The sequence below is a fragment of the Schistocerca cancellata genome, chromosome 4 (assembly GCF_023864275.1).
Source record: "Schistocerca cancellata isolate TAMUIC-IGC-003103 chromosome 4, iqSchCanc2.1, whole genome shotgun sequence".
Classification (NCBI taxonomy): domain Eukaryota; kingdom Metazoa; phylum Arthropoda; class Insecta; order Orthoptera; family Acrididae; genus Schistocerca; species Schistocerca cancellata.
The window spans coordinates 418737885-418765312 of record NC_064629.1 but is presented as its reverse complement, the minus strand read 5'-3'; the positions used below and the strand labels follow the sequence as shown (position 1 = coordinate 418765312).

The 27428-nt window shown below is 45.1% G+C and overlaps 1 protein-coding gene across 1 annotated transcript in view; it reads right to left on the bottom strand.

The window, feature by feature from the left end:
• Positions 1 to 27428, bottom strand: part of LOC126183408 (calcium-dependent secretion activator-like) — a 1473721-nt gene that overhangs the window by 1246733 nt on the left and 199560 nt on the right. The window contains exon 2 of the mRNA XM_049925356.1: positions 11515 to 11667. Coding sequence (XP_049781313.1) covers positions 11515 to 11660 — 146 coding nt within the window. The 5' untranslated portion in view covers positions 11661 to 11667. The remainder of the gene's footprint in view (positions 1 to 11514; positions 11668 to 27428) is intronic.

The window sequence follows — 27428 nt, the reverse complement described above, 5'->3', positions numbered from 1 at the left end:
GACGTCTGCGGAGGAACCAATTCTTTCTGGAGCGATTTTGGGAAATCTGTACGTTAAAATTGATTAGTTTCATAAGTGGCTCTCCAGTTTCTCCCGTCGTACTTCATAACAATATGATCTATGGATGTACTGGTTGTTGCTGGTGTCCAAAGAGCGCAATATGTCGAGTGTCGACAGTGCTCCATTGCCAGGTGCGCTGGTGACGGCGACAGGGCCGATCGCCGAAATATTGCGTTCTTCGCACACAACAACCGACAGTATACCCGTGGATTAATTTATAATAATTACGTATCTTATACTCTCCCTTAGTTACTTGATAATGCCACATTAAGCGCTGTACATAGATTTTCATAATAAGTGTCATATATGATAATTCCTTGTACACAATTCGTTGATTTGCCCAGTTACATGTGCAGAGTAACAATTTTTTTTTAATTGTGTTCTGCCTTGCGGCAGGTCTTGTCATGCTGGAAGCCTCGTCAGAGAGGTCCACCGCATGAGCGTCTAGGGATGTCTTCCGCTGATGATGATGAAATGATAATGAGGACAACACAACACCCAGTCCCTGAGTGGAGAAAATCTCCGACCCAGCCGGGAATCGAACCCGGGACCCTTGGCGTGACAGACCGCCGCACTGACCACTCAGCTATTGGGACGGACAGTAATAAAATTAACTCACAGCATAATAACTTAAGTTCTAGCCAAACTAATTACGTTTTGCATTACAACACAAGCATGCGAAGAAAAATCAATCACATTCGATGTCACAAAAATGCTGTTGATCAGAGTAACGGAATGATAGTCTTTCATCTTCTTGTTCACTTGGTTTACATTCCACTTTAAACTACAGATATCCTTTCCACGGTAGGAATTCTAAGAAGACGACAGTTCTAATCCCCATCCGGCCACCCAGATTTTGTTTTCCTTAATTTCCCCAAAGCGTTACAAGAAAATGCCGGGATTGTTCCTTTGACGAGGGTGCGACCGATATCCTTTCCCAACCTCTCGTGATCCGAGCTTGAACACAGTCCCTAGAATGGCCTCGTTGTCGACGGAACGTAAAACCATAATATTCCTTTCTTCTTTTGCGCCACAGATTCTCTGGGGCGAGGAATCGTTTCTGCGCCAATCAGAGCAGCGACGTAGTGGGAGAAGCGCCAGACTGAAGACTGGGTGCTGCTGACAATAGAATGTATTTACGACAGAAGAACTCTCATTCATTAATGTGACACTGCAGAATACGCTAACCAGCATCCCTGAAAGTCAAAGCTGTCACATCTTACAGCTCCAGCAGGGCTTCTGGAAGAGCTGAGTAGACAAGAAAATCGGAGCAAGTGATGTCATTGCTGCCCAATGCCAACGCCGGCCCTCTCTAGCTGTCACGCTATCTGGGGTGGGAGTGCTGCCATTGGAGAAACGCTAACCAGCCGGCTCACATACAATGAGGTGACAAAAGTCATTGGATACCTCCTAAAAGCCGGCCGGTGCGGCCGAGCGGTTCTAGGCGCTTCAGTCTGGAACCACGCGACCGCTACGGTCGCGCGTTCGAATCCTGCCTCGGGCATTGATGTTTGTGGTGTCCTTAGGTTAGTTAGGTTTAAGTAGTTCTAAGTTCTAGGGGACTGATGACCTCAGATGTTAAGTCCCATAGTGCTCAGCGCCATTTGAGCCTCCTAAAATCGTGTCGGCCCACATTTTGCCCTGAGTAGTGCATCAACTCGATGTGGCGTAGACTCAACAAGTCGTAGGTAGTCCCCTACAGAAACATTGATCCATGTTATCTCTACAGTCTCCATAATTGCGGAAGACGTATAGACGGTGTAGGATTTTTTGCATGAACTCACCTCTCGATTATGTACCATAAATATTCGATGGGATTCATGTTGCGCGATCCGGATGGCCAAATCATTCCTTTACTTGTCCAGAATGTTCTATAAATCAATTGCGAGCAACTGTGACATGGTGACATGCTGCTTTGTCATCCACCAAAACTCTATCGTTGTTTGGGAACATGAAGTCCACGAATGGCTGCCAATGGTCTCAGTTGGTTCAGCTGGACGAGGAGACCGAGTCCATTCAATATAAACACAGCCCACACCATTGTGGAGGCACCAACAGCTCGCACAGTGCCTTGTTGACAAGTTGGGTCCATGGCTTTGTGGGGTCTGCGCCACAGTCGAACAATACCATCAGGTCTTAACTGAAATCGAGACTCATCTGACCAGGCCAATGTTTTTTAGTCGTCTAAGGTTCAACCGATACAGTCGCGAGACCAGGAGAGGTGCTACAGGCAATGTCGTGCTGTTAGCAAAGGCACTCGCGTCTGTCGTCTGCTTACATAGCCCATTAACGCCAAATTTTGCCGCGCTGTCTTGAGGAATACGTTCGTCATACGTCCAACTTTGATTTATGCGGTTGTTTCACGCAGCGTTGCTTGTCTGCCAGCACTGACAACTGTACCAAACGGCCACTGCTCTCGATCGTTAAATGAAGCTCGTCGGCGACTGCGTTGTCCATGATGAGAGGTAATTTCTGAAACCCAGTATTCTCGGGACACTATTGACACTGGATACCGGATTATTGAATTCCCTAACGATTTCCGAAATGCCCGTGCATATTGCTCCAACTACTATTCCGCGTTCGAGGGCTGTTAATTCCAGCCTTGGTTCCATAATCACGCCGAAAACCTTTTCACATGAATTACCTGAATACAACTGACAGCTCCGCCAACGCATTGCCCTTTTATACGTTGTGTACGCCATACTACGTCCACCTGTGCATGTGGGTATCTCTATCCCATGACTTCTGTCGCCTTGGTGTTGCACTTAATTCAGTCCTTCATTCTCAGATGTTCAGTATAAGCAGCAGTATCTCAGAGTGTACGGTAAATTGAGTGACACAGTGTATGTCAGCTGATGACTACGAGATTTCAGCCACTTACAGTTGGAAAAAGAGCCACCAGCCGCCATCCGTGGACTTTGCCGCCATTAACTGCAGGTTTCCGCTTAGGCTACAGTCTGGATGCTGTCAAGCTGTTGCCTTCACACCGCTGCGTCACCAGGGTGACAACCTTATGCTGACGGTCACTTTCCTGATGAGCCGTTGGTTCGAGCCTGCGCCAGCCAGCTGTCCAGTGACTCCATAGCTCTCCAGTACCCAGAGCGGGCCCACGCCATCGTCTTAGGTCATCCGGGGCACTCCGTTTTGAACAAGATCTATCCCAGTGTGTTGTTATCTACGGCCACAAAGCAGCCGAGCAGCGATTGGCTGCCTCTGTCACTCGTGCCGACTGGGCGGCGCCTTGCGTCACGTCACCGAGCCGCACTGACATCTGCAGCAGCCGCCAGCAGCTCCCGCCATCGGCACATACATTTCCCTGGAGGGCAGGGAAGTAACGCCGGCACACCGCGCGAGTTTTGCTTGGTACGTCAAAGAGGACAACAACTTTTCCTCCAGCTATATTCCATCATTGTACCTGTCATGAATAAAGAACTTTCTTAACCAGGGCTGCTTCGCTGAAGGGCCACTATAGTAACCCACTACTTCTGCAGTCCTCGTCCAGGTGGGGAAACAGCACTAATTCTGAATTGTCAACAGCTGATTCAACCGACACCATAGAGGTCACGTCCTGAACTTTACACTTCCTTAGGTGTGTTAGCAACACGCAAGTCACGGAAGTGGCGTCAAATGAAGAGTTGCTTCAGGGCGTAGTGCCACACGAAATAGTTATTACACTACTGGCCATTAAAATTGCTACACAAAGAAGAAATGCAGATGATGAACGGGTATTAATTGGACAAATATATTATACTAGAACTGACATGTGATTACATTTTCACGCAATTTATGTGCATAGTTCCTGAGAAATCAGTGCCCAGAACAACCATCTCTGGCCGTAATAACGGCCTTGATACACCTGGGCATTGAGTCAAACAGAGCTTGGATGGCGTGTACAGGTACAGCTGCCCATGCAGCCTCAATACGATACCACATTTCATCAAGCGTAGCGACTGGCGTATTGTTACGAGCCAGTTGCTCGGCCACCATTGACCAGACGTTTTCAGTTGGTGAGAGATCGGGCGAATGTGCTGGCCAGGGCACCAGTCGAACATTTTCTGTATCCAGAAAGGTCCGTATAGGACATACAACATGCGGTCGTGAATTATCCTGCCGAAATGTAGGGTTTCGCATATGGTTGTCTTGCGAACGTCCCCATCTGTTGACTCAGGGATCGAGATGTGGCTCCACGACCCGTTACAGCCATGCGGGTAAGATGCCTGTCATCTCGACAGCTAGTGATGCGAGGCCGTTGGGATCCAGCACGGCGTTCCGTATTACCCTCCTGAACCCACCGATTCCATATTCTCCTAACAGTCATTGGATCTCGACCAACGCGAGCAGCAACGTCGCAATACGATAAACCGCAATCGCGATAGGTTACAAACCGACCTTTATCAAAGTCGGAAACGTGATGGTACGCATTTCTCCTCCGTACACGAGGCATCACAACCACGTTTCACCAGGCAACGCCGGTAAACTGCTGTTTGTGTATGAGAAATCGGTTGGAAACTTTCCTCATGTCAGCACGTTGTAGGTGTCGGCACCGGCGCTAACCTTGTGTGAATGCTCTGAAAAGCTAATCATTTGCATATCACAGCATATTCTTCCTGTCGGTTAAATTTCTCGTCTGTAGCACGTCATCTTCGTGGTGTAGCAATTTTAATGGCCAGTAGTGTATCTTGTGGTTGAAGTTCAGACGACATCATATTACGACGTAATTCAGGGGATGTTTCGATGTTACTCGCACAACTTTTATAGTTCTAGTGCAGCCGTGGCAAATTCCGCTTTGGTGTGGGGCCAATGTAAAACTCACGACTTGAATTTGCATTTCGATCAGCATGCTACGTTGTATGGTTACTCATACCACATATGGCTGATGTATCGGTAATGCTTCTTTTAAAATTTAAATTGTCCAATTTAATGCAGATGACGGAACTTTACTGTCCATAGGAGCACTAAAAATTTCGGCTCAGCGATAAATCACACCAATCTAAAAGTTTTAAATTTACCTAGGGATTACAATTACAAACAACTTGACTTGCAACCATCACATAGAAAATGTTATGGAAAAGGTAAAAACAACTTTTTTTTACTAGCAGAGCACTGCAATAAATCTACCAAAGAGAGTGACAGGAGCATTGTCAAGAGCATTGTCACATTGAGGAATAGAGGAGAAAGTGTCACGGAAAGTATCAACGAGTTGGGATGACAATCATTAAAATAAAGACTTTAACGTTAAGCCAGATGTTTTCAGCAAATTTTAGTTAACAACTTTCTTCTCCCAATGCCAAATTATTTTGTTGATGCCAACGTGCATATGCACTGAACATCGTAATAGAAAAAAGATAAATCAGAGCTCGCACAGGGAGATTTAGATGTTAGTTTTTCCTATGTGCTCTTCGAGAGTGGAACGGTACATAAATAGTCTGAAAGTGGTTCTGTGAATACTCTGGTAAACAGTTAAGAGTCAGTTGCAGTATAATCATGTAGTTGTTGACGTAGGGTCGAGACGAATCACAACTTCTGAGAGTAATAGATCGTCTTACTATTGTAAACATTTGGGATTATTGTGTTCAAGCATCAGCAGGTCATCTATTTGAAATCAGCAATCCTCTTTTTATACAATTTAGAATGACGCTTTCGAGATTGTATTCCACACTGACAGTTACAACAGGTCGCTTAAAAGCAAATTAGCCATTAACAGATGACAGACCCGAAATAAACGATAAGGCACTGCGGCCTCACAATACCGAAAAGTGATGATCAAGTCTTCGCAGGTACATATCTCATCCGTCCATGCTCTCATCAATGTTAGATGCAGACCGATGAGAAACTGCACCGTTTCCTGATGTTGTTTCTACGGACTTAACAATTACAGTCGGTGCTTCCGGTCCTGTGCTTGAAACAGTCGTTCTTGCTGAATCAACAGTTTTTGTGTTGCTTACAACTGTGTTAAATAAGTTTAAATAGTTCACAACCTAGAAAAACACGAAAGACAAGCTCAGATTGGGGAAGGATGACGAAGGAAATCGGCTATGCCCTTCCAAAGGAACAATCCCAGTATTCGCACCAATCTTTTAACATACCCAATCCCGGTTTTACGTGGGAGACAGACAGGCAAAGGAACCCCCCGCCCACCGCCCCGGCCTCCGGGACATCCACGCACGCCGACATGTTTTTTCCGTGCTGTTGAGTAGAAAGGACTCGGTATCAGATCAAGGGGTGGGGTAAATCGTTGGGCGCTGCCATATGACATCAGCCGCTAATGTGAAATGGGTGATGTCCCATTTTAAAAGGGAAGAATGCTTGTTGTAAGAAAGCATTTAGTGTTTGCGTGTGCTCTCTTGCCGAAGGGAAGTGTGGCAAAGACCGTACTGAAGTGGAAGTAGATTTTAGAGGAGGTGGTGGAGGCGACAAATGGAAGGGACACGGGATATCTATTCTTAAATGGCGACATGAAGCTTGCCAAGTGAAGGACTTCTACCCACAATATGGTCTGCGTATAGTCCTCCCATCTTGTGATAATTTTGGAATTGTGGGTGACACAAAAAAGTTTAACAATAAAGTGACAGGCTACAAGAGTGATATGAGACAACCAATCGCATGTATGTATGGTCAAGTGAAGTGACATAGTTCAGGAGGACTCCGAGAAATCGCCTTGGAAGCACATTTGTGATCGAGAAGGCAACAGTGATACTTTCCGTTGGGCGTCTGAGCCGAACATCCAGCGCTGGTAGCAACCTGAGTACACGACTCCTCGCCGACCTCATGCCGTTATCGGGACGCAGCCAGCCTTCTGGTCACTTCCGCCCGCTCCCTTCACTCTGCTATGAGACACCGCTAACCTAACCCAGTTCGCCTTTAGCTTCGCCGACAACAGGACAGCCACAGCCCGGTAAAAATGCACTACAGTTCTCGCTTTCACCGTAGTCTGCCTGTTAGTTCCGTTTGTCTCATAACAACCACAAGATAAACACCCTGGCAACGACCGTGAGACTTTTGTAATTGATAATGGGCAACTCAACAAATATAATTTATAAATTCATTTCAATAACCGTGGTCCAACAGAATTTTGTTTCTACAAATAAATATGAATGACTAATCTCCTTTAATTCTTGCCGCTGGGGCTCCTAATCATTTTATTGCATATGCTAATGCCGCGCTCAAGTGATGGCATTAAAACTTAGACCACTACAACCTAATTAGCGAAACCACAGAAAACCTCACTCTGTGTACGCTAATGGGAATTTGAACTGCAGCATCTGAGTCCAGTGTCTTATCAGTGCTCGGTTTTAGCATCAACATCCATGATCATTTATCAATATATTCGCAGCGAATATTTTCATTTTCAGTTTCTATGTGTGCATCTTTCCATAATAACAGCTAATTATAACTGAAGGGAAGTTTTCGTTTGTTCTTGATATAGGTCTAGGCTACTGTCAGGATCATTTTCGCGCAATATTTCCTCCTACAGATGTCGCCAACATAGATCGAAAAATTGACAAGCCGCATTTCATTCGTTTCAGTTACACACAAGGCTTTTACTCTGGCCGAGATTTCTGACTGGCAACTACTGTGCTATTAAGTCTGCTAAAGAAGCTAACACTTCTGCATTATAGAACAAAACCTTATTTATGTAGCCCGAAAAGAAGAATATTTCCCCTGTCACGAACAGGGGATCTGCATTGCATCTAACTGGGCTGCAAACGTATTCTGGTTGGAGATCCCGTATGAACCTATATAACACTTTACTTCGTGACCTTTCAAACCTAGGAGAAGTAGGTGTCACGTCATAAACCGTTCGTCTCCTTTCCGCTTGTGGGAAAAAGATACAGAGGTGCAGCTGAGGTTTAAGAACACCTTTCGCGATGGCATGATATTATTGAGTATTTAGAGTTTTTGCGATAGGCCTAATCTTCCTTACGTCCGAGTAACTAAACTGCCATATGAAGAATAGACAGCAAATATTGTCAGATTTAAATCTGCAGCTTTCTAAACTTCATTAAGTTGTGTCATGATTTGAAAAGTACCATTTACTTTATTTAAAGATTGCTTTGGCGACGCAAATCCTACGCAACTAACACGCAAGCTAACGAATAGTGCAGTGTGGTGAAATATAGGGTGTCTACACCGAAATTCCTTTGTTTCATATCTGACTTGTACGTTGGTTGCAGAAGGACTTATAGTTGCTACCTAAATTTTTTTAACATCTGGTTCAGAATTTTTGTCCGTAGAAGCGGAAGTGGTGTCAGTTTAGGAGAAGGCACAAACTGTGCTTTCGTATGCAGAGTTTAAATCCATTGTTATGGTGCAAAGGCAGTTTCGTGGTGTTCACAGGAAAGCATCACCCGACGCCAAGTGCATAAAAGCATGGCACAGTCGGTTTCTAGAAACTGGCACCATTGCATAGGGGCATGGAGGAAGTCGGCGGGTCTCTGAAGAACAAGTTGAGAATACCCGCCAAACATTCCAACGAAGTCCACGAAAATCAGTTCGTCAAGCTTCACGAGAACTTCAGATCCCTCACGCAACTGTCTATAAAGTCGTCAGAACGCGGCTGCGTCTGTATTCATACATGGTGCAGATACTGCAGCCCTCGAAGCCGACGATACGAATTTGCACTTGAAATGCTTAACCGAATAGACCGGAATCCTGCGTTCCTGTGAAGTGTAATGTTTTCTGACGAGGCCACATTCCATGTCTCTCGAACTGTGAACAAGCATAATGTTCGAATTTGGGGGTGGCAGAATCCACAGTGTGTCAGTGAAAAGGTACAAGACTGCTCGAAAGTGAACGTTTGGTGTGGCCTCATGACAAGATAACTAAACCATTCTTCTTTGCTGGAACAACTGTGGCAGGAACGACGTACCTAGACGTGCTGGAGATTATTGTCTTTCCCCAGGCTGAAGACTTGCACCCCACACCTTTGGTTTCAGAAAGATGGTACTCCACCTCACTGGTCGCTGGGTGTTCGGAAACCTCTAAAAGCAGCATTTCCAGGACGCCGGATTTGGCGAGGGGAACCCATGAATTGGCCTCCACGTTCTTCTGACATCACACCGTGGGATTTTTTATTGTTCGCCACGGCAGTGCACGGCATTCATGACCTTCGTACTCGGATTGTGGAAGTCATTGACATCATTCTTTCGGACATGTTGCAGTGGACCTGGATGGAAATTGAAAACAGACTCGACATTCTTCGTGTCACCGTAGGGGCTCACGTGGAAGTGTTTTGAAATGTTATTGTAATGGTTTTTTTTCAAAACTTATCTTCACATACAAATTATTTTTTGGGCAAAAAATAAAGCTTCTTCATTTTGTTTTGTGTATGGAACACATTCGAATTAGGGAATTTCGCTGTAGACACCCTGTACATTGTAAGGTTTCTGATTAGTTACTGGAAGAATTAATATTGTAGACTCTAAAAGATTCACTGGAGTAAGAACTCAACTTGACAGTACAGTATGTAATATTCATGCTGAGACGAAAGGGCGGGCTGATACTCGTGCGGTTCGCTGCCGAGGTAGAACTTCGAACGCTCTGAACATTCGTGTGTCAGCTAGAGTCACGCAGGGGCCGGCTAGCACGGAAGATCCAGGTATAAATCGGGAAATACAGTAGTTGCGATCAATGCTATTGTCACGAAAGCGTTTTGGGGCACTGACATTACTACGCAGCATATTCTTCGCTGTGAAATAGGAGCGACAGGTTTGTGTGTACACACAACCCTTTCTCATTTTCGAAGATAAAGGTTTATTTGGGTAACCAGCAGATTTTCGTCTAAATCATCTTCTATTCATAAACCCGGTCAATAATTGTGTATCTGGTTACGAGAACATTGTTTTTTCTTATTTAATGAAATACAGGAATAAAATTAAATTTATTCTGTAAGAGTGTCCGGGCAACTGAGAAACGAAGCAGGAATATGAAGATCTGATTTAATTTCTGAAAGTAAATTTACTATACTTTGGATTATTCCGTCAGTTTTGGCACACAATTTTATATTTAAGAAAAAACTGCGTTTTGGTTTTTATGAAATTTCGAAACGGTTTTCGGGTTACTGGGCCATCGTCAGGAAAGCAGTGTCTAGTGTCTACAAGAGACACTAGTGCGTAGGACACCAGACAAAAGAAAAATAAATATGCTGTCAACACAAAGACGATCTTTGGTCATGATATTTGGTGAGAAATGTCAAATCTAGTGTTTATTACTCGTGTTATACACATGATCGTCCCCAGAAATTTATCCAAGAGGGTGCAAGATTATAAAACTGACGATTTATAAAACAGAGATTCATAACGTCTTGGACTTGCGGAGCTAAACCAGCAGGAAGTACACAAAACTTTTTATATCTCAAACGTTTCACAGTTATCACTTCAATATTATTTGGAATATAAGACTACTTTCATACCTAAAATAAGCATATTTCATTAGTATCGGCGAAGAACATACTTTTAACGTCATTAAATCCTAACAGTTACTAAATACAGCTCGACAATATTTACGATATTTATATATTTAGTCGTATGTCAATAATATCATATTGAGACTGAAAATTAAAACTCTAAAATAGAAAAAAAATCAGATGTACATGAGATACAGATAAAAATTTCCAGCAACAAATGCACCTGTTTGATACTCCTCTTAGTGAAGGAACAGGAAATAAACTGCAGAAAATGCTTATTCGGCTTTTATACCAACGTTTTATTTTGTTAATTTAATGACTTCTATTTCTTAATACTGGTTTTCATAATAGAAGGGGAAACATTTTGTTTGAAAGCCACATTTTTTTGGGTTTGTTTCAGTACAATGTAACCCACCGCCAGCACTAAAAGAGATGAATGTTAAAAATCTTCGAAAACAACCCTCAAACTAACCGGTAGAACTGACCTTAATAACTTAGTTTTGAACAATACAGTCCTCGTCTCTTCAATTTGATACGTTGTCATGCAATCGTGTCGAATGCAGTGGTTGTTAAAATCCCAATTTTTCCCATTGCTCTCATCTTTGCTAAATCTGGGAATTAGTAGCATCACAGACGTGTGTGACTCAGAATTCAGGATGGGCAAAGTGCATCTCTTGCCCCCTCTCCCTTGCGGACGCTTGTGTTTATGTGCCAAAAATGGTAACTAACAGTGTTAAATTACAGTGATAACCTAGATAGGTGGTATCAAGCATAATTCATAACGAACATGAAAGTTGCATAATTAAAAAATGAATATAATGCTTAAATATTCAAGCATCTCTGCACATCACCAGACAAGACTATCTCGATCCGATGTTCTAAGTGAACCCCCCACCGCGGTGGTCCACTGAGTCATGTTAGGTGGACATAAAATTAATCGTCGTATTAAAATCGGGATTTAGGTCCATTCGCTCCACGGAAACGATATACGAGTATGAGACGAAGTTACGTAACAATGCAGGAGAGTATGAGGCAGACAGGAGGTGTACCTGGTGGGCGCTGCGGGCACCTCAAGTGAGGCGGCGTGCGTGTGGGGATGAGCGTGGGAGGAGGCGGGCGCGTCCGCATGCTGCGCCGCCTGCTCCTCCTGCTGCTCCTCCTCGCTCTCCTCTTCAGACGAGCTGGGGTCGATCATGGCGAGCCTGGAACACATCACAACCACATCAGCACCACAGGTTGAAACACAACTGCAACGGCAAATTTTAGCAGGTTCTTGAAGTATACTGCCCGCATCTCGTGGTCGTGCGGTAGCGTTCTCGCTTCCCACGCCCGGGTTCCCGGGTTCGATTCCCGGCGGGGTCAGGGATTTTCTCTGCCTCGTGATGGCTGGGTGTTGTGTGCTGTCCTTAGGTTAGTTAGGTTTAAGTAGTTCTAAGTTCTAGGGGACTGATGACCATAGATGTTAAGTCCCATAGTGCTCAGAGCCATTTGAACCATTTTTTTGAAATATACTTTCTGACTGTTCGGCGCAAGTGACCTTTAGCCTCTGGTGGCACATCACAAAGTAATTGTATTTCATTCGATTTCTTATCCACATTGATCATTCTGTCTGTATTGGAGTGAAAATATCTGCACGACGGTACAAATATCGAAGGTATCCGCTGTCTAGCTTGTTTCAGAATAACCTGTCCCATTCACACACAGTATTTGCAGTTGACAAAAGTAATGCCCACTATACTCCTCGCCCTCAAGTTTGCGTGCAGTACTGCTCATTTCTGTCTCGTATTGATGATGTGGTATCACATATCGATACCACTCTATCGGCATCAAAGTTGGCGACGGAACTGCAAGTTTTCATCAGACGCCGTAAGCGCTCGATCGGGATGCAGTGGACCCAATGGTGTACGCCCACTGAGCCACGCAAGAGTTGAGAGCGCGATGCCGATAACCGCGGACAACGGAGCGCGCGCGTCCGAGCCAGCCGGCTCGGTCGCGCCGGGGCCGGCCGCTGGGCAGTCGGTGGGCCTGCCCCGCCGGCCGTCCCGGCGGCCGCTCCCCACAGGACGGATGCAGTGGCGACGACCCCTGCGACGACAACGGATTCTGAAAGGCAACATAATGAGGACAGGACCACGACTAGCGATATGCGAATGCAGAGCGGAGGACAACATACGTCAAACCCCTATGACGAGAGACATCAGCTAACACAGAACGATCGGCAACAACGGGAACTAAGACGTGAAATACACCACACGATTCTGCAAAGTCAGGAGGTATACGACAACCGCACTAGTACAGTTCCTACTTCACAGCCTTAAGAACAAGTAGACGACGTCGAACAATTTTCACCACCAGAAGACGACGACGAAATGGAGGGAGTCTCCTCTGAAGAAGTTTGGACCACGCAGCCCACCGACGAAGAGGGCGATTTTACACTAGTTCGCCAAAGAAACCGCTTCTCCTAAGCAGAACAACTCTCAGAAGCGACAACGTCCAGAAGAACTGAAAACTTCCAACCGTTATGCGGCTATTGCGACGGGAGATACTACGGATGCTCCAGAACGTGTGGACCAGACGAGTGACGTCAATCTCGAAGCAGATAAAGAGGGGACAGATGGCTGTGGCCGGATCTCACTACGCAAAGTCCCGCCCGTTACTATTTACCATACAAAGAACTACATGGAACTCAACAAGGCGCTGAAAGCGAATATTGACGGCAGTCTTAAGCCCATCTACCAACGAGACAGGATCAAATACCACTTTGACTCCTATGAAGATCAACGGCGGGCCATCAATTTCTTTGTGTCGAATGACATCCACTTTTTTACACATCAGGCCGCAGAGGACAAGGACCTCAAAGTGGTTGTCAAACGTCTACCTGCCGAAGTTACGGAGGAACAACTGCAAGACGCACTGATAGAGAAGGATTTCCCTGTCATCAACGACCACCAGTTTAAAAATCGATACGACAACACGAAGGAATTACGACCTCAAGCTGCTTACTGTGCCACGTTGCCAGCCCAAAAGGAAAACTACAAGATTTACGACATCAAATACCTTCTATATACTAAAGTCGTTATTGAAACCTACAATAGACAAGAAGGACCTGTTCAGTGTCGCCACTGCCAGCGATTCGAACATACAGCTAATTATTGCAGCTTGCCTGCTCGCTGCGTTCGATGTGGAGGGCAGCACAGATCTTCAGCATGTGCTCATCCCAGAGGGGCTCCGCCGAAATGTGCTAACTGTGAAAAGGACCATCCTGCCACATGGCGTGGCTGCCAGAAGTACCAGGAACTTCTCAGGAAATACAGACAACGGTCTTCCTCGTGTAATACGGAACTCCAACCTGACGCCACACCCTCCGCCCCACCGTCAGCAAACGCCACAAGAACAGCCGGCGGCGACACGGGAGCCAGTAACACAGCCTCCTCCTGAAGCACTTCCACCTCGACAGCACCGCCAGCATTATTCATACGCCCACGCAGCATCACCACGACGACCGGAACCGGAAACCTACGTCTCACCTGCTCATTTGATGGAATCTATAGCTCCAGCGCTCTCTGATGTCGCCAAACTTCTCACCGCCGTGCAGCAACAGCTAGTGGTGATACTTTCTTTAATCGAAAGCGTATTGAAGGCCTTTGGAACACCTTAAGGTGGATCGTCCTGGGACCACGAGAAACCTGAAAATCTGTATATGGAACGCCAACGGAATGAAACACAAGAAAACAGAATTCACTGAATTTTTACAACGTCACAAAATCGACAACGCACTTGTATCGGAGACGCACCTTCGTCCAACAACTGAGCTCAGATTTCGTCTATAGAACGGACAGACACGGCCAACGAGGTGGAGGGACCGCAGTTCTGCTTAAAAGGGAACTGCGGCACTATCATGAAACACTACCACACCTCCAACATCTGGAGGCAACAGCAGTAACGGTTCGATCGGCGACAGGCAACATCACTTTCATTGCGGCGTACAACAGCCCCGGTAAAAACCTAGTGCCAGACGACCTACGGAGTATCTTCACCAATTTTGACAAAATCTTTCTAGGAGGTGACCTTAGCAGCAACGGCGTACGAATTCTCGTGGACGAACTTTGATTGCCATGGAAGAAGAACTGGGCATCACAGTCCATGGCCCACGAGAGCCCACACGGATTCCTTACGTCGATCGGCAAGAAGCAGACGTCCTAGATATTGCTATCATCAAAAATATTGAGACGAACCTCCACCTCCGCACCGTCGACGATCTTTCGTCTGACCACCGACCTTTTATCAGCATAGTGGAAAACGCAACGGCCAACCTTCCGCCCCCCACCTCACAAACTCTGAACTGGGGGCAATTTCGGACATATCTTGACAAAAATATCTGCCCGACGCAGGACGTTTCAACACCGGAAGGCATCGACATCGCGGTACAAACTTTGACGCAGAAGATAAAGGTAGTCAAACGGAGGGCAACTACTCACACGGTCTACCCTGTAGTAGCTTTCGACGAGTTCCCGCCTCTACTCCAAGAACTGAATACACAGAGAAACAGGAGCAGGCGACGTTGGCTCCGCTATAGAAACCCGATCGATCGACGAGAAACACACGTCTTAACACGAGAACTGAACAAGAGATTGGCCGAGTGGGGACAGCAGGTCTGGGAAGATAAGATGGATGAATTCTTACTTCGAACCAAGAACGAATGGCAGGTAGTCAAGAACATACGACACCAGCGGCCACCTAAACGAGCCATCAGAGGACCAGATGGCCTCCTCTATGACGAACTCGCCCTGGCGGAGCTGTATGCTACGACTTACCAAGAACAGATGTCTACACCAGCGACCCCCGTGAACGACGTTCGCCTGCAAGAACAGGAAGCCGTCGTTACAGCAGACTGGACTGCTTTTCGTACTGCGCCTGTGCAGAGCCGCCCACAACTCACCGCACCAGCAGAGACCCGTAAAATTATCCGGAAGACTCGGAATAACGCTCCGGGCAACGACTCCATAAGCAACACCGATTTGAAACAGTTGCCCAGGAAGCCAACTGTGCTCCTTACCCGAATTCTCAACAGCTGTCTTCTGCAGGGATATTTTCCTACAGCATGGAAGACGGCTCGAGTAGTTCCAATACCCAAGCCAGGTAAAGACCCAGCAGAACCCAACAGTTACCGGCCAATTAGCCTCTTGCCGACCATTGGCAAGGTGCTCGGGAAAGTGCTGCTGAAGAGGCTCCATGACACGCTTACAGCGCATAATGTTATACGACCCGAACAATTCGGTTTCAAGGACAAGTTATCTGCCGAACCTCAACTTCTACGGATCACCGAACGGATACAAGAAGGATACAACAAGCAGCACTTCACGATTGGTGTCTTCCTTGACATCGAAAAAGCTTACGATAAGGTGTGGCGGCCCAACCTTATCGTCAAACTGCATCGCACTACCCCTATTGCGGATTGTTACATTGGACTCATAGACAGCTTTCTGCAGGACAGGAAACTGTATGTCCGAGTCGACGATAAAAACTCCGAAATGAAATTGATTTCCGCAGGAATTCCGCAGGGCTCTGTCATTTCGCCTCTGCTTTTCAACTTATATATAAATGACATCCCAACAGTCCCCCTTCTTACGGCGAGTTTTTATGCGGACGATACGGCCTTTCTGACAACTGGACGACACTTGGACCAGCTAGTCGCTAGGATGCAACGGCAACTTGCTGTAATGGAACGCTGGGCGCTGCAAAATAAGATAACGATCAACCCGACGAAGACGGCAGCCGTTCTGTTCACACGGAGGAAACCAGTTCTGAACGACAGACTCCAAATAGCTGATCAATTTATCCCATGGTCGCCGGGAGTGAAGTATCTCGGTGTCTACCTTGACAAAAAATTACTCTTTACGCAACATATTGACGACAAGAAGACGGCAGCCCAGAAGATGGCCAGGTCATTGATTCCGTTCCTGAAGAGTAAGGATCTCAACCCTACGACTAAAGTCCAATTGTATAAGGCAACGGTGGAACCCACAATGTTATATGTATCCACCTCGTGGGGAACTACGTGCGTCGCCAACTACAACAAACTCCAAGCGCTGCAAAACATTTGCTATCGATGGATCACAGGAGCTCCATGGCGGACAAGAAACGTCGACATCCGCACCGCACTCCACGAGACCACTTTACAAGAGAAGGCCCATGACAAGGCTCTACGAGTTTTTGACAAAAGCGATGCCCTTAGGGACGAAGTTCGACAATTAGAATCGGTAGGAACGGTAAACCCTGCAAGATGGCACAAGTATCGAGTACCGAAGTCAATAACGTTTCATCCCCCATAGGCAATCTGTCATAACACGAGGAAGCAGTCACACCTAACAGCCTCGACACATTTCACCCTCCACAGGAGATAGACATCACCAAAGCCAGCAGGCTGAAGGGCCCATTGCGTGCCCAAGCCTAACTGAATGTGTAATAAATAAAGTGTTTTCCTTTTATCCTTACATCCCATCCTAGAAGAATAAGTCATCAAGGATGATCTCTTCAGTCCACACGTGACCAGCAGCTCAGTGTCGTGAGCGCCCTCTCCCTCCGCGGTATGGGACGGCCGCAGCATTCAGACAGCCCCACTAACACTTGGAGCCTCATCGCTATGTGACACTATGCTGACGCCATCTAGTCGTTGCTCCAAAACCACGTTCGTTCTTAGTTCAGACAGCGTCATTCTTGTTGACTTCTTTCAGCATTGGAACCGATGACCGTAGCAGTCTGGTCCCTTCAATCCCACAAACCAACCAACCATCTTTCAGCATTATTTTTAATGAGTCTTCGTGCTCTTGGAGAAATACAAGTTAAGTAAATCTTCTGTTTACTACGTTAACTTACTCGCTAATAATTCTACTACTGTCAGCGGCCCGTGGTCTTGCCGTAGCGTTCTCGCTTCCCGCGCACGGGATCCCGGGTTCGATCCCCGGCGGGGCCAGGGATTTTCTCTGCTTCGAGATGACTGGGTGTTGTGTGTCTTTCATTGTCATTTCATCCTCATTCCCTAGCAAGTCCCCGTAGTGGCGTTAAAGAACTTGTGGAGCGGCGGCCGAACCGCCCCGCGAGGGGTCTCAATACGGGACACCAATGCCATACCTCATTATTATTCTACTCCTGTCCAGATGTCCTACGACGACAGTTGTTGCACCACTCTGTAGCACACCTGCACTTACCGTAGCATACCAAGTATTACACAATAGATGAGGAGTTCGCCTACATGCAACTTGTGTGTGGTTTTTTATTGGTTTCATGAAAATGCGTAGTATTATGCCACAGAATGACAGAAACAGGACATCTGTATGACTTCATTAAAAATATAAAACGCACTGTATTCCACAACCACGAGACACGCGGCAGAAAATTAAGTAAACTGTTTATTATTTCAAAACTAATCGGCGTAACTGTTATTAGATTTATCCCACTGTCAGACAAGACGGTAAATATCTTCACGGAAAAATGTTTTCTGTTATCTACAAAAACATAACTGTACCCAGGTACGCACCTCTTCGTCCGAAGCAAATCGACGGGCACGAATATACAGTATTTCTTCAGGTTCCAAAAATATTGAAATCGCATGAAGAGAGATGGTGACTGTATGATAGGTGCTTCGCTTCCCAACAACACTTCTGCAGCGGTTCGAAACGACCTAATGAGCATGTGGGTCTACCTAAGATACGAGCAAGTAATGCGATAAGGAAAGTGCGTAAGTGCAGCAAAGTCGAATGGGGAATCATTCGAGCGACGAGACGCGCCGCGCATGGGGAAATCCACTGACAAAACTGACTTTGACAAAGGGAATATTGTTACGGCTCGGTAAAGCATCATAGACGGCTGTCTGTGACAGATCTGACGACAAAGTGCAATGCTGGTATAGGTACAAGTGCTCCCGATCACACCCTTCAGTGCACATTGTTGAGCAGGAGGTTCCGCAGACGGGACCTACGTATTCCGAGGTTGGCCCAATGACATCGTCAATTGCGATTCTAGTGTGCTCACGATCATCGATACTCGACCGTGGATGAATGTAAACGTGTTTCCTAGTCGGATGACTCACATTTCATGTTACACAGGTTGATGGTCGTTTCCAGATAAACCGTCGTCTAAGCAAAAGGCTGCTCGAAACGTACACTGCACTATGGACGGAAGCGTGTGGGGACAGTATTATGCCATGGGGGACAGTTGCGCGAACGCTCACTGGAGGCGTGGGAGTAAACTAAGACACCATGACACCATGAAAATTATTAACGTTATTGCGGTCTATCTGCATCCCTTCATGCTTGATGTGTTCCCTTACGGCATGACATCTTTCAGCAAGATAACTATCCGTGTCACAAGGCCAAAATCGTGGTACAGTGTTCTGTAGAGCAAGACAGTGAACTCACGTTCATGTCTTGGCCACCAAATTCGAATGATCTGAACCAGATGGAACACATCTAGGACGCTATTGATTCGATTGGGCGCCATCTTAGTGCCCACAAACCACCGTCCTGGGATTTACACCGGCCGGAGAGGCCGAGCGGTTCTAGGCGCTACAGTCACCACGGTCGCAGGTTCGAATCCTACCTCGGGCATGGATGTGTGTGATGTCCTTAGGTTAGTTAGGTTTAAGCAGTTCTAAGTTGTAGGGGACTGATGACCTGAGAAGTTAAGTCCCACAGTGCTCAGAGCCATTTGAACCATTTTTTTTTCTTTTTTTGTGATTTACAGGAATTGTGTGTAGACATCTGGAACCACACAACTTCGGAAACCTACCAAGAAGTTATCGAAACTACGTGACACAAAATCACTGCTGTATTCCGGTCCAAAGTTGGGCCAACACATTATTAAGCGGGCGGTGATAATGTATTAGTTCATCAGTGTAGGTTTGTAGTGGTCATATCTGGGCGAGAGCCCTTTATTTTTCAGCAGCTTAGAACGCTGTTTTGATCTAACGTTCTACCAGAAACTGTTTTTCGAAGGCAAGCAAGCTCTTCCCCTTAACATAAGCTCACCAGACAAAATATTAGTAACGACTTACCAGGACACACTGGTCTGTTTGGAACGCTGTAGATCGGGTAGAACTGGTACCAGGTAGTGATGTGAGCCTCCACTACAGACAGTGACAGTCGGTTCCAATAGGAATTGTTGTTCTCAGTGTCTGCAGGTCTACTTCAATGTTTTAGCAAGCGAAGTTTACGACGAAAACTGCATGCAATGGACATTTCGACTCAGGTATCTCGTAATAGGTCATTGCTCGTAATTGGCTCTTAAATCCATACGACTTCAGTGGCCGTAGAATAACGAATCTAAGTATAATTTGACATAAAGTGACAATATGGAGAACGATCATACGAAGTACATGTTTTATTTATTTGTCTTTTACCAGTTCAGGCTGTGCAACTGTCAGTCTGTAATAACATTTTTTGTCCTAACTATAAACTCGATAAATAGCTAAATAACAAATTAAAGGCCATGTACACTTTTCAGAACTCTTTTACCATTAAGAACGATAACGACCTTGTGAAATACATTGAAAACAAACAGATATCAGAAGAATCGGTATTAGCCTCTCAACATTCCTAACTTATGCACCAACGTCCCAGTTGACGACACTATACAGAACGTTTAAGCAAATCCACTCAAATACAAGGAGACATGTTGTTGTTGTTGTGGTCTTCAGTCCTGAGACTGGTTTGATGCAGCTCTCCATGCTACTCTATCCTGTGCAAGCTTCTTCATCTCCCAGTACCTACTGCAACCTACATCCTTCTGAATCTGCTTAGTGTATTCATCTCTTGGTCTCCCCCTACGATTTTTACCCTCCACTCTGCCCTCCAATACTAAATTGGTGATCCCTTGATGCCTCAGAACATGTCCTACCAACCGATCCCTTCTTCTGGTCAAGTTGTGCCACAAACTTCTCATCTCCCCAATCCTATTCAATACTTCCTCATTAGTTATGTGATCTACCCATCTAATCTTCAGCATTCTTCTGTAGCACCACATTTCGAAAGCTATTCTCTTCTTGTCCAAACTATTTACCGTCCATGTTTCACTTCCATACATGGCTACACTCCATACAAATACTTTCAGAAATAACTTCCTCACACTTAAATCTATACTCGATGTTAACAAATTTCTCTTCTTCAGAAACGCTTTCCTTGCCATTGCCAGTCAACATTTTATATCCTCTCTACTTCGACCATCATCAGTTATTTTGCTCCGCAAAAGGAGACATGTACTACAGAAATCATCGAATTTATTGAGCTCTTTCAAATAACTTTGTCCTTCAACTATTTTAGTTCCAGCAATAAAATATATCAACGAAAAGAAGTATTAGTCATGGGAAACAGCTTGGCAGGGACCATGGCAGAAATTTTATTAATCACTTGGAACATGAGTTTTTCTTCAAATTTCCTATATTTAAACAAAACACTATGTACTTTAAAAGATACGTGGATGATTCAACTTTTCTACACAGAGGACAAGAAAGACATTAATAATTTTTCACCAACGGTAATTTCTATGTATTCAAATATTAATTTTACAGTGGACATAGAAAAAGAGAACAGTATAAATTTCCTAGACCTGAAAATAGCAAAAAAGGCAACAACCACACGTCTGACATTTATAGAAAACCTACCACCCCAGAAAGCATAACTCGTCCCAAATCATGCCATCCACAACGATACAGAAACGATTCCTTAATTTAATGATGCATTGTATGTCACGGCTTCTTTCATCACAAGAAGAAATTTTTATAAACATCTCTAAACAAATAGCCAATGCTAATGGATATAAAGGAGACGTAACAAACATTTATTAGCAGTCAAAAAAGCGAATGACAGCACATGAAAAAAAGTCAAAACGACAGTAAGAAAAAAAATTGTGTCGCGGTGGAATATCAGGGAAAATTGTCTCAAAATATTGAAAATTATTTTCGCAACTCCAGTGTAAAAGAGGTTCCCAAACTAATAACGCTTTGCAAATGCGTCTTCGCCTTAAAATCGACAGAAGCACAGTTAAATTTCAAATACAATCGTTTATAAAATTACATGTGACAATTGCAATTGCTTGTGTATTGGGCACACAGGATGCACATTTGAAAAAAAGATTTAAAGAATACACATATACCTACAGTAAAACAGTATTTAGTAATCATTTGCAAAAAATCAAAACTCAAAGCAACGTAAATAGCAATAACTTAAAGATCTTCACACCGCTCCCAAAAGTAGATACTTCATCATTTTGGAGGAACTTGAAATTTTGCCAGTAAGAGAGAATGAATTGTGGTCATGTTCTTAATGAGAAATATGATTTAAGCCAAGGTTTTTAGTTTTAAATCTTAGACATTTGAGTCCGTAGAAGGCTTGCAGAAGTCAACAGTGCCGCCGTCAACTATAGATCTCTAATACACGGCACAGTGGCCAGTGCGCCGCTTTCTGCAAGAACGTCCGCTGCCTTGAATAGCATAGAAATGTAGCCAATATGAACATGAAACAACTATCGTGCGCCGATTTATGGTTCAAGACATTCATGTTATCGTTGGGCATTTCCAACAGGGCAGTTTTCTGTAGACATTCTTACATGTATTCAAAATTTACCACCTCAGGGGGATCTTTTTGCCTCAATTCGGTACCGTATCTCCTCATTAGTAACGCGATTTACCCATCTTATCTTCAGTATTCTTCCATAACACATATTACAAAAGCTTCTATTCTCTTCTTGTCTACGCTGCTGATGCTCCGCGTTTCACTTCCATACAAGGATACATACCAGAGAAGTACCTTTAGAAAATACTTCCTAACACTTAAATTTATATTAGATGTTAGCAAATTTCTCTAGAAATACTTTCCTTGCTATTGTATTGAAATGGGGATCCAGAAACGACGGAGAGGCTTCGTCTCCGCCGTAGCCTGCAGTGGTACACAACCCCACAACAGGCTACAGCAGTCCATTCAACCCACCGCCGCCCCACACCGAACCCAGGTTTATTGTGTGGTTCGGTCCCCAGTGGACCCTCTCTCCCCCCGCCCCCCGCCCCCCGCCACCGGTCATCTCACACGAGACGAGTGTAACCCCAATGTTTGCTTGGTAGAGTAATTATAGTGTATGCGTACGTGGAGGCAGTGTTTGCGCAGCAATCACCGACATAGTGTAACTGAGGCGGAATAAGGGGAACCAGCCCGCATTCGCCGAGGCAGATGGAAAACCGCCTTAAAAACCATCCACAGACTGGCCGGCACACTGGACCTCGACACTAATCCGCCGGGCGGATTCGTGCCGTGGACTGCCCGGAATTCCTTGCTATAGTTAGTCATCTTTCTATATCCCTGTACTTCGCCGTCAATTATTTTGCTGCCCAAATTCACAGAAGAAAAAAATGGACTGCATTTGTCTAGGTAACATATTTAAATCATTAACATTGCAAGATCACAGGATAATGTAATCGCGAGTGTGGGATGGAGTTCCATGCCTGTCGCGCTGACCACTCAGCTACCAGAGGCGGACAGTGTTACAGTAAACACTGTGTAGAGACAAATGCTGCAGACGTTGGTTTGCCTTTCTTTAACGTATCTTCTAAGGTAAGCCGTAGGGTCAGCATGTCGTCACATGTTCCTACATTTCTATGGGGAGCGAACTGATCTCCCATGAAGTTGGCTTGTGTCAGTTTTTCCATTCTTCCGTAAAAAATTCGTGTCAGTATTTTGCACGCATGAATTATTCAGTTGTAGATTTACACCTCATAGCACCTCCCTTCATCGGAATTGGTATTATTACAGTCTTCTTGAAGTCTGACGGTTTTTCGCCTGTCGCATTTATCTTGCACACCAGGTGGAACATTTTATCATGGATGGTTCTCCCAGGGAGCTTATTAATTAATAGGGAATTTCGTTTACTCCATGGGCTTTATTTTGACTTTAATCTTTAAGTGCTCTGTCAAATTCTTCTCGCAGAATCATACCTCCCATCTCATTTTCATCTACTTATTGACGTTCATTTTCCTTACAGAGCTCCTCCACATATTTCTTACACCACTTGATATTTATAAAGTTACTTATCTTTCCTGCGAATGTCTCTTCAGTCTTACTTAGGCGGTATTTATCTCCTAGTTAACATGCTTCTACAGTCTTACCATTGCTGCTTAGAGATTTTGCAGTTTCTGCCAGTTTAATTCTTTAGACGTCTGTGTTCCCTTTTGCCTGCTTCATTTCCTCGATTTGTATATTTTTTATTTCGTCAACTAGGTTCACTACCTCCCGTAAGATCCAAGGATTTCTATTAGGCCTTGCCTTTTTATCTGTTTGATTCTCTCCTGCCCTCGCTATTTTATCTGTCGAAGCTAAACATTCCTGATCCATTGTTGCCTTACAATTATGTAATCAATTTCCACCACTCCATTAAACAGAGCGGATACGGAACTCAAGAAGTAACAAAAATAATTGCATAAGATTAGTAGCTAGTACCTACAGCATACCATCTTCCGATATTAATTTAAATACACATCCCGGTAGAGGCAAAGCACGAGGAATTGTTTAATCATTATGACAGTAAATCAATTTCCGACAAGAAGTTAAAGCTGCATGGTTAGTACGACAAGGCATGGAGGTCGGCCCTAGACAGGAATGAGGAGATCAAAATCTATAGAACGTGCGACCCGGTCATGAGTTGCATGGGAGGTCCTTTTGTGTTATTTCTCAGGTGGCTCATTTAATTTGGATTTACAAAGTCTGTGAGGCTAGAGTCCTCAAATGACCGCAAAACTTACACTCCGAGTGGCTTGCTGTGAGGCATGACTTTGTCACGTACCAATTCAAAATTCGCCTTCCTCTTGTTGGTTACCAATTGGAGAACTGTTTGCACATGGGCTTCTGATTGTGGAGTGGTGCTACCTCGCAGGTTCCTTCTTTTTCTGTAGAGACAATGACGTGGCCACGCTCTGAGCAGTTTGAAGTGAAAGACGCAATCCTTGTCTTGCTGAGGCCACTTCCTCAAGCCAAGCAGGAGACGGCGTTGGCACCGTGAAGGCGGCCCCCATGCGCTGGGATTGGATTCTTGTTTATCAAAGCGACTGGACGATGGAATGTCAAAGCTCCTAAATACGGGCAAGTCGCAACGAGACGGCACCATGCTGACCTTTAGAAAGCTCTCACCGCCCCCCTCCCCTCACTCCCCTCTCTTCTCTTGCATGGAAACCTTCATTGGGATATTCTCAAAATTGTGTTAGAAGGGTGTTTCGATGAGTACATCTCTGCCCCCATTACAGACGTACCACTACTTATCCATTTTGATTGACTGAGGAAGTTTAGGATGAGCTTTTTTAGCGAAACGTTCAGGAGAGTAGGGTAACGAAGTTTTTGAACACTCCAGGTTCAGAATTCGATCGGGAGAGGTGCAGGGACTCTCTGTCATCAGACTCCGAGGGGCCTGGATACACTTGAACTCGGGTGTCAGATCTTAATGGATGCAGATGTTCCGACTCTTGGTTACGATTCCAGCCTGGCCGGACGGTGCCTGGACACCGGTATCAGACTCCCGAGGGGATATGGATGCTGCCTTCAGACTTTTGGTTTGGCAGGTACTGCTTCACTAGATAGGATAATAGGATGTTGGTCCGAGTACGCGTTCATAATCCTGAGAGGGTTTCTATGGAGACGCGAAAATTACTCAGTTCAGCGCTAACGATTCTATTAGTTCCTGTGTCTAACTCACGAGTGGGTGTCATCTTGATGAATCATGTCCACACGCTTTCGGCAAGATTGCTCTCGCATGCTATTAATTTCTTGCGTGTCTGATTAACATCCCCTTCCGATAAAATGATCCACACCGATATATTTGTGCCACCGGTGAATGCAAATGTGTTCGAGATTCTCAGAGTTGGGAACATTCATTCTAGCCTTACCCGTTCCCATGTGACCTACCCATAAGCGTTTAATGTATAACCCAAGTGGTTCCTTATCATGTTCATTAATGGTTTGGTTTCTCTGTCATATGTGAGCACCCTGTAAATTTCATTTTTAAGTTTTGTGCTCAAGTAAGGTATTAAACTAAGTAGCTCTGGAATCATCGTATTCTTTCGATAGCTAGGTAGCCCTGACCTCTGTCATTTAAATAATTAATGCAAGACCGGCGCCCATGGTTCATTTACGAGAGCTTTTCTATGTTATCAGTTATGTGAGATTTTGGTATTAAGTATCTGAATTCTCGATAGTCCAGACGAGCGCAGGTATTAAGCCTACCAGTTAAACCAATGCTCATGTCGACCTCTTGCATAGATTCCTCTTTCATTAGCTACCTCCATTCTATATTCTTCTATTTTTCCTAGTACCGAATTCCAATCTCCCACTACAATTAAGTTTGCCTTTTCCTTAACTATCTGAAGAAGTTCGTTTCTCTCTTAATACATTATTTCAATATGTTCATCATCTGCAGAGGTAGTTGACATATATATGTGTCCTTGAACTAACGCGGTGGGTGTTGGCTTCATGTCAGTCTTGGATACGATAATGCGTTCACTTTCCTTTTCAGAGTAGTTCACCTATTCCACCTATTCCACTATTTGAATTAGTATTTATGAGCCTGTACTCACCTGACCAGAAGTCCTATTCTTCCTTCCACAACACTCTCTAATTCCCAGTATATCTAACTTCAACGTATCCATTTCCCTTTTAAAAACCTCGTACTGAATTAGCGGATGTAAAATTCCATGCTCTGACCAATAGGACGCCAGTTTTGTTTTTCCTGATACTTATACAGGATGTGATTCAAAAGTTTCAAGACTTAACTCAGAACTAAAAATTTATTGGACATTTAAGTACAGCGGACTAAAATTCTTCAAAATATGATCCTTCAGCATCAACACAGCGCTGCCAGCGCGTCTTCCACTGTTCGTAGCCCTTCTGGAAGGCCTCCGGCGTCATGCTGTCAAGGGCTCTCGTCGAAGCTTGCTGGATGGCGTCGATGGAGTCGAATCGCTTCCTTTTTAGGCCTGTCTTGATTTGGGGGAAGAGGAAAAAGTCACTTGGAGCCAAGTCGGGGATGTAGGGTGGCTACGGCAGTGTTGTCATGTTGAACTTGACCGAAACTCCGGCGGCGGCACGCGACGTGTGAGCGTGAGCGTTGTCGTGGTGGACAATCCAATCGCCCTTTATCATCGGGCGGAGGCGGCGAACTCGATCCCTCAAGCGGCGGAGCACTCACACTAAGATGACGGTCACTGTTTGAAAGTTCCCGCACTCTCCCCACATTTTGATCCGTGCGGCTTGATGATGGCCTCCCAGAGCGGTCATCGTCTTCAACATTCCCGTAGCCATCTTTGAAACGTTTGTGCCACATGAAAAACATTGCACTGGACATGGCTTCTTCCTTAAAGTCCTCTCGAACCATACCGAGAGTCTCCGTGGCGGTTTTGTTCAGTCGCATGCAAAACTTAATCGAACAACGCTGCTCCAAGTGCTGCTCCATTACCGCCTTTCCCACTTTTAGACCGAGGTCAATGACACGTACTCACGCTGCAAGCGATTCTCACTCTGCAGAGTTCCGGAGGCAACTGCCGCAGCATCAGTTCGTTCCCGGAGACCCCCCCACTGCTTCCCCCACCTGGCGGAAACTGTCCGCGCGCGCTCCCATACTCAGAAATGAATCAGTCTTGCAACTTCTGAATCACACATTGTATCATCAGTAGTAATTCCTGCCTGAAGATGCGAATGGGGGACAATTTTACCTCCAGTATATTTTTCACAACAGGATGGGACCATAACTAAGCGATATCATACGCTGTTGGTAAAAATAATAGCTCTAATTCCCCAGTTCATTCAACACTTCACAGGACCAGTGACCAGTGCAACAAGGCAATGTTGGCTAGCGTTACAAAGTCAGATCAGACGATCATCCTGATTGTTGTACCTTCAGCTATCGAAAAAGCTGCTTCGCCTCTTCAGTAACCACA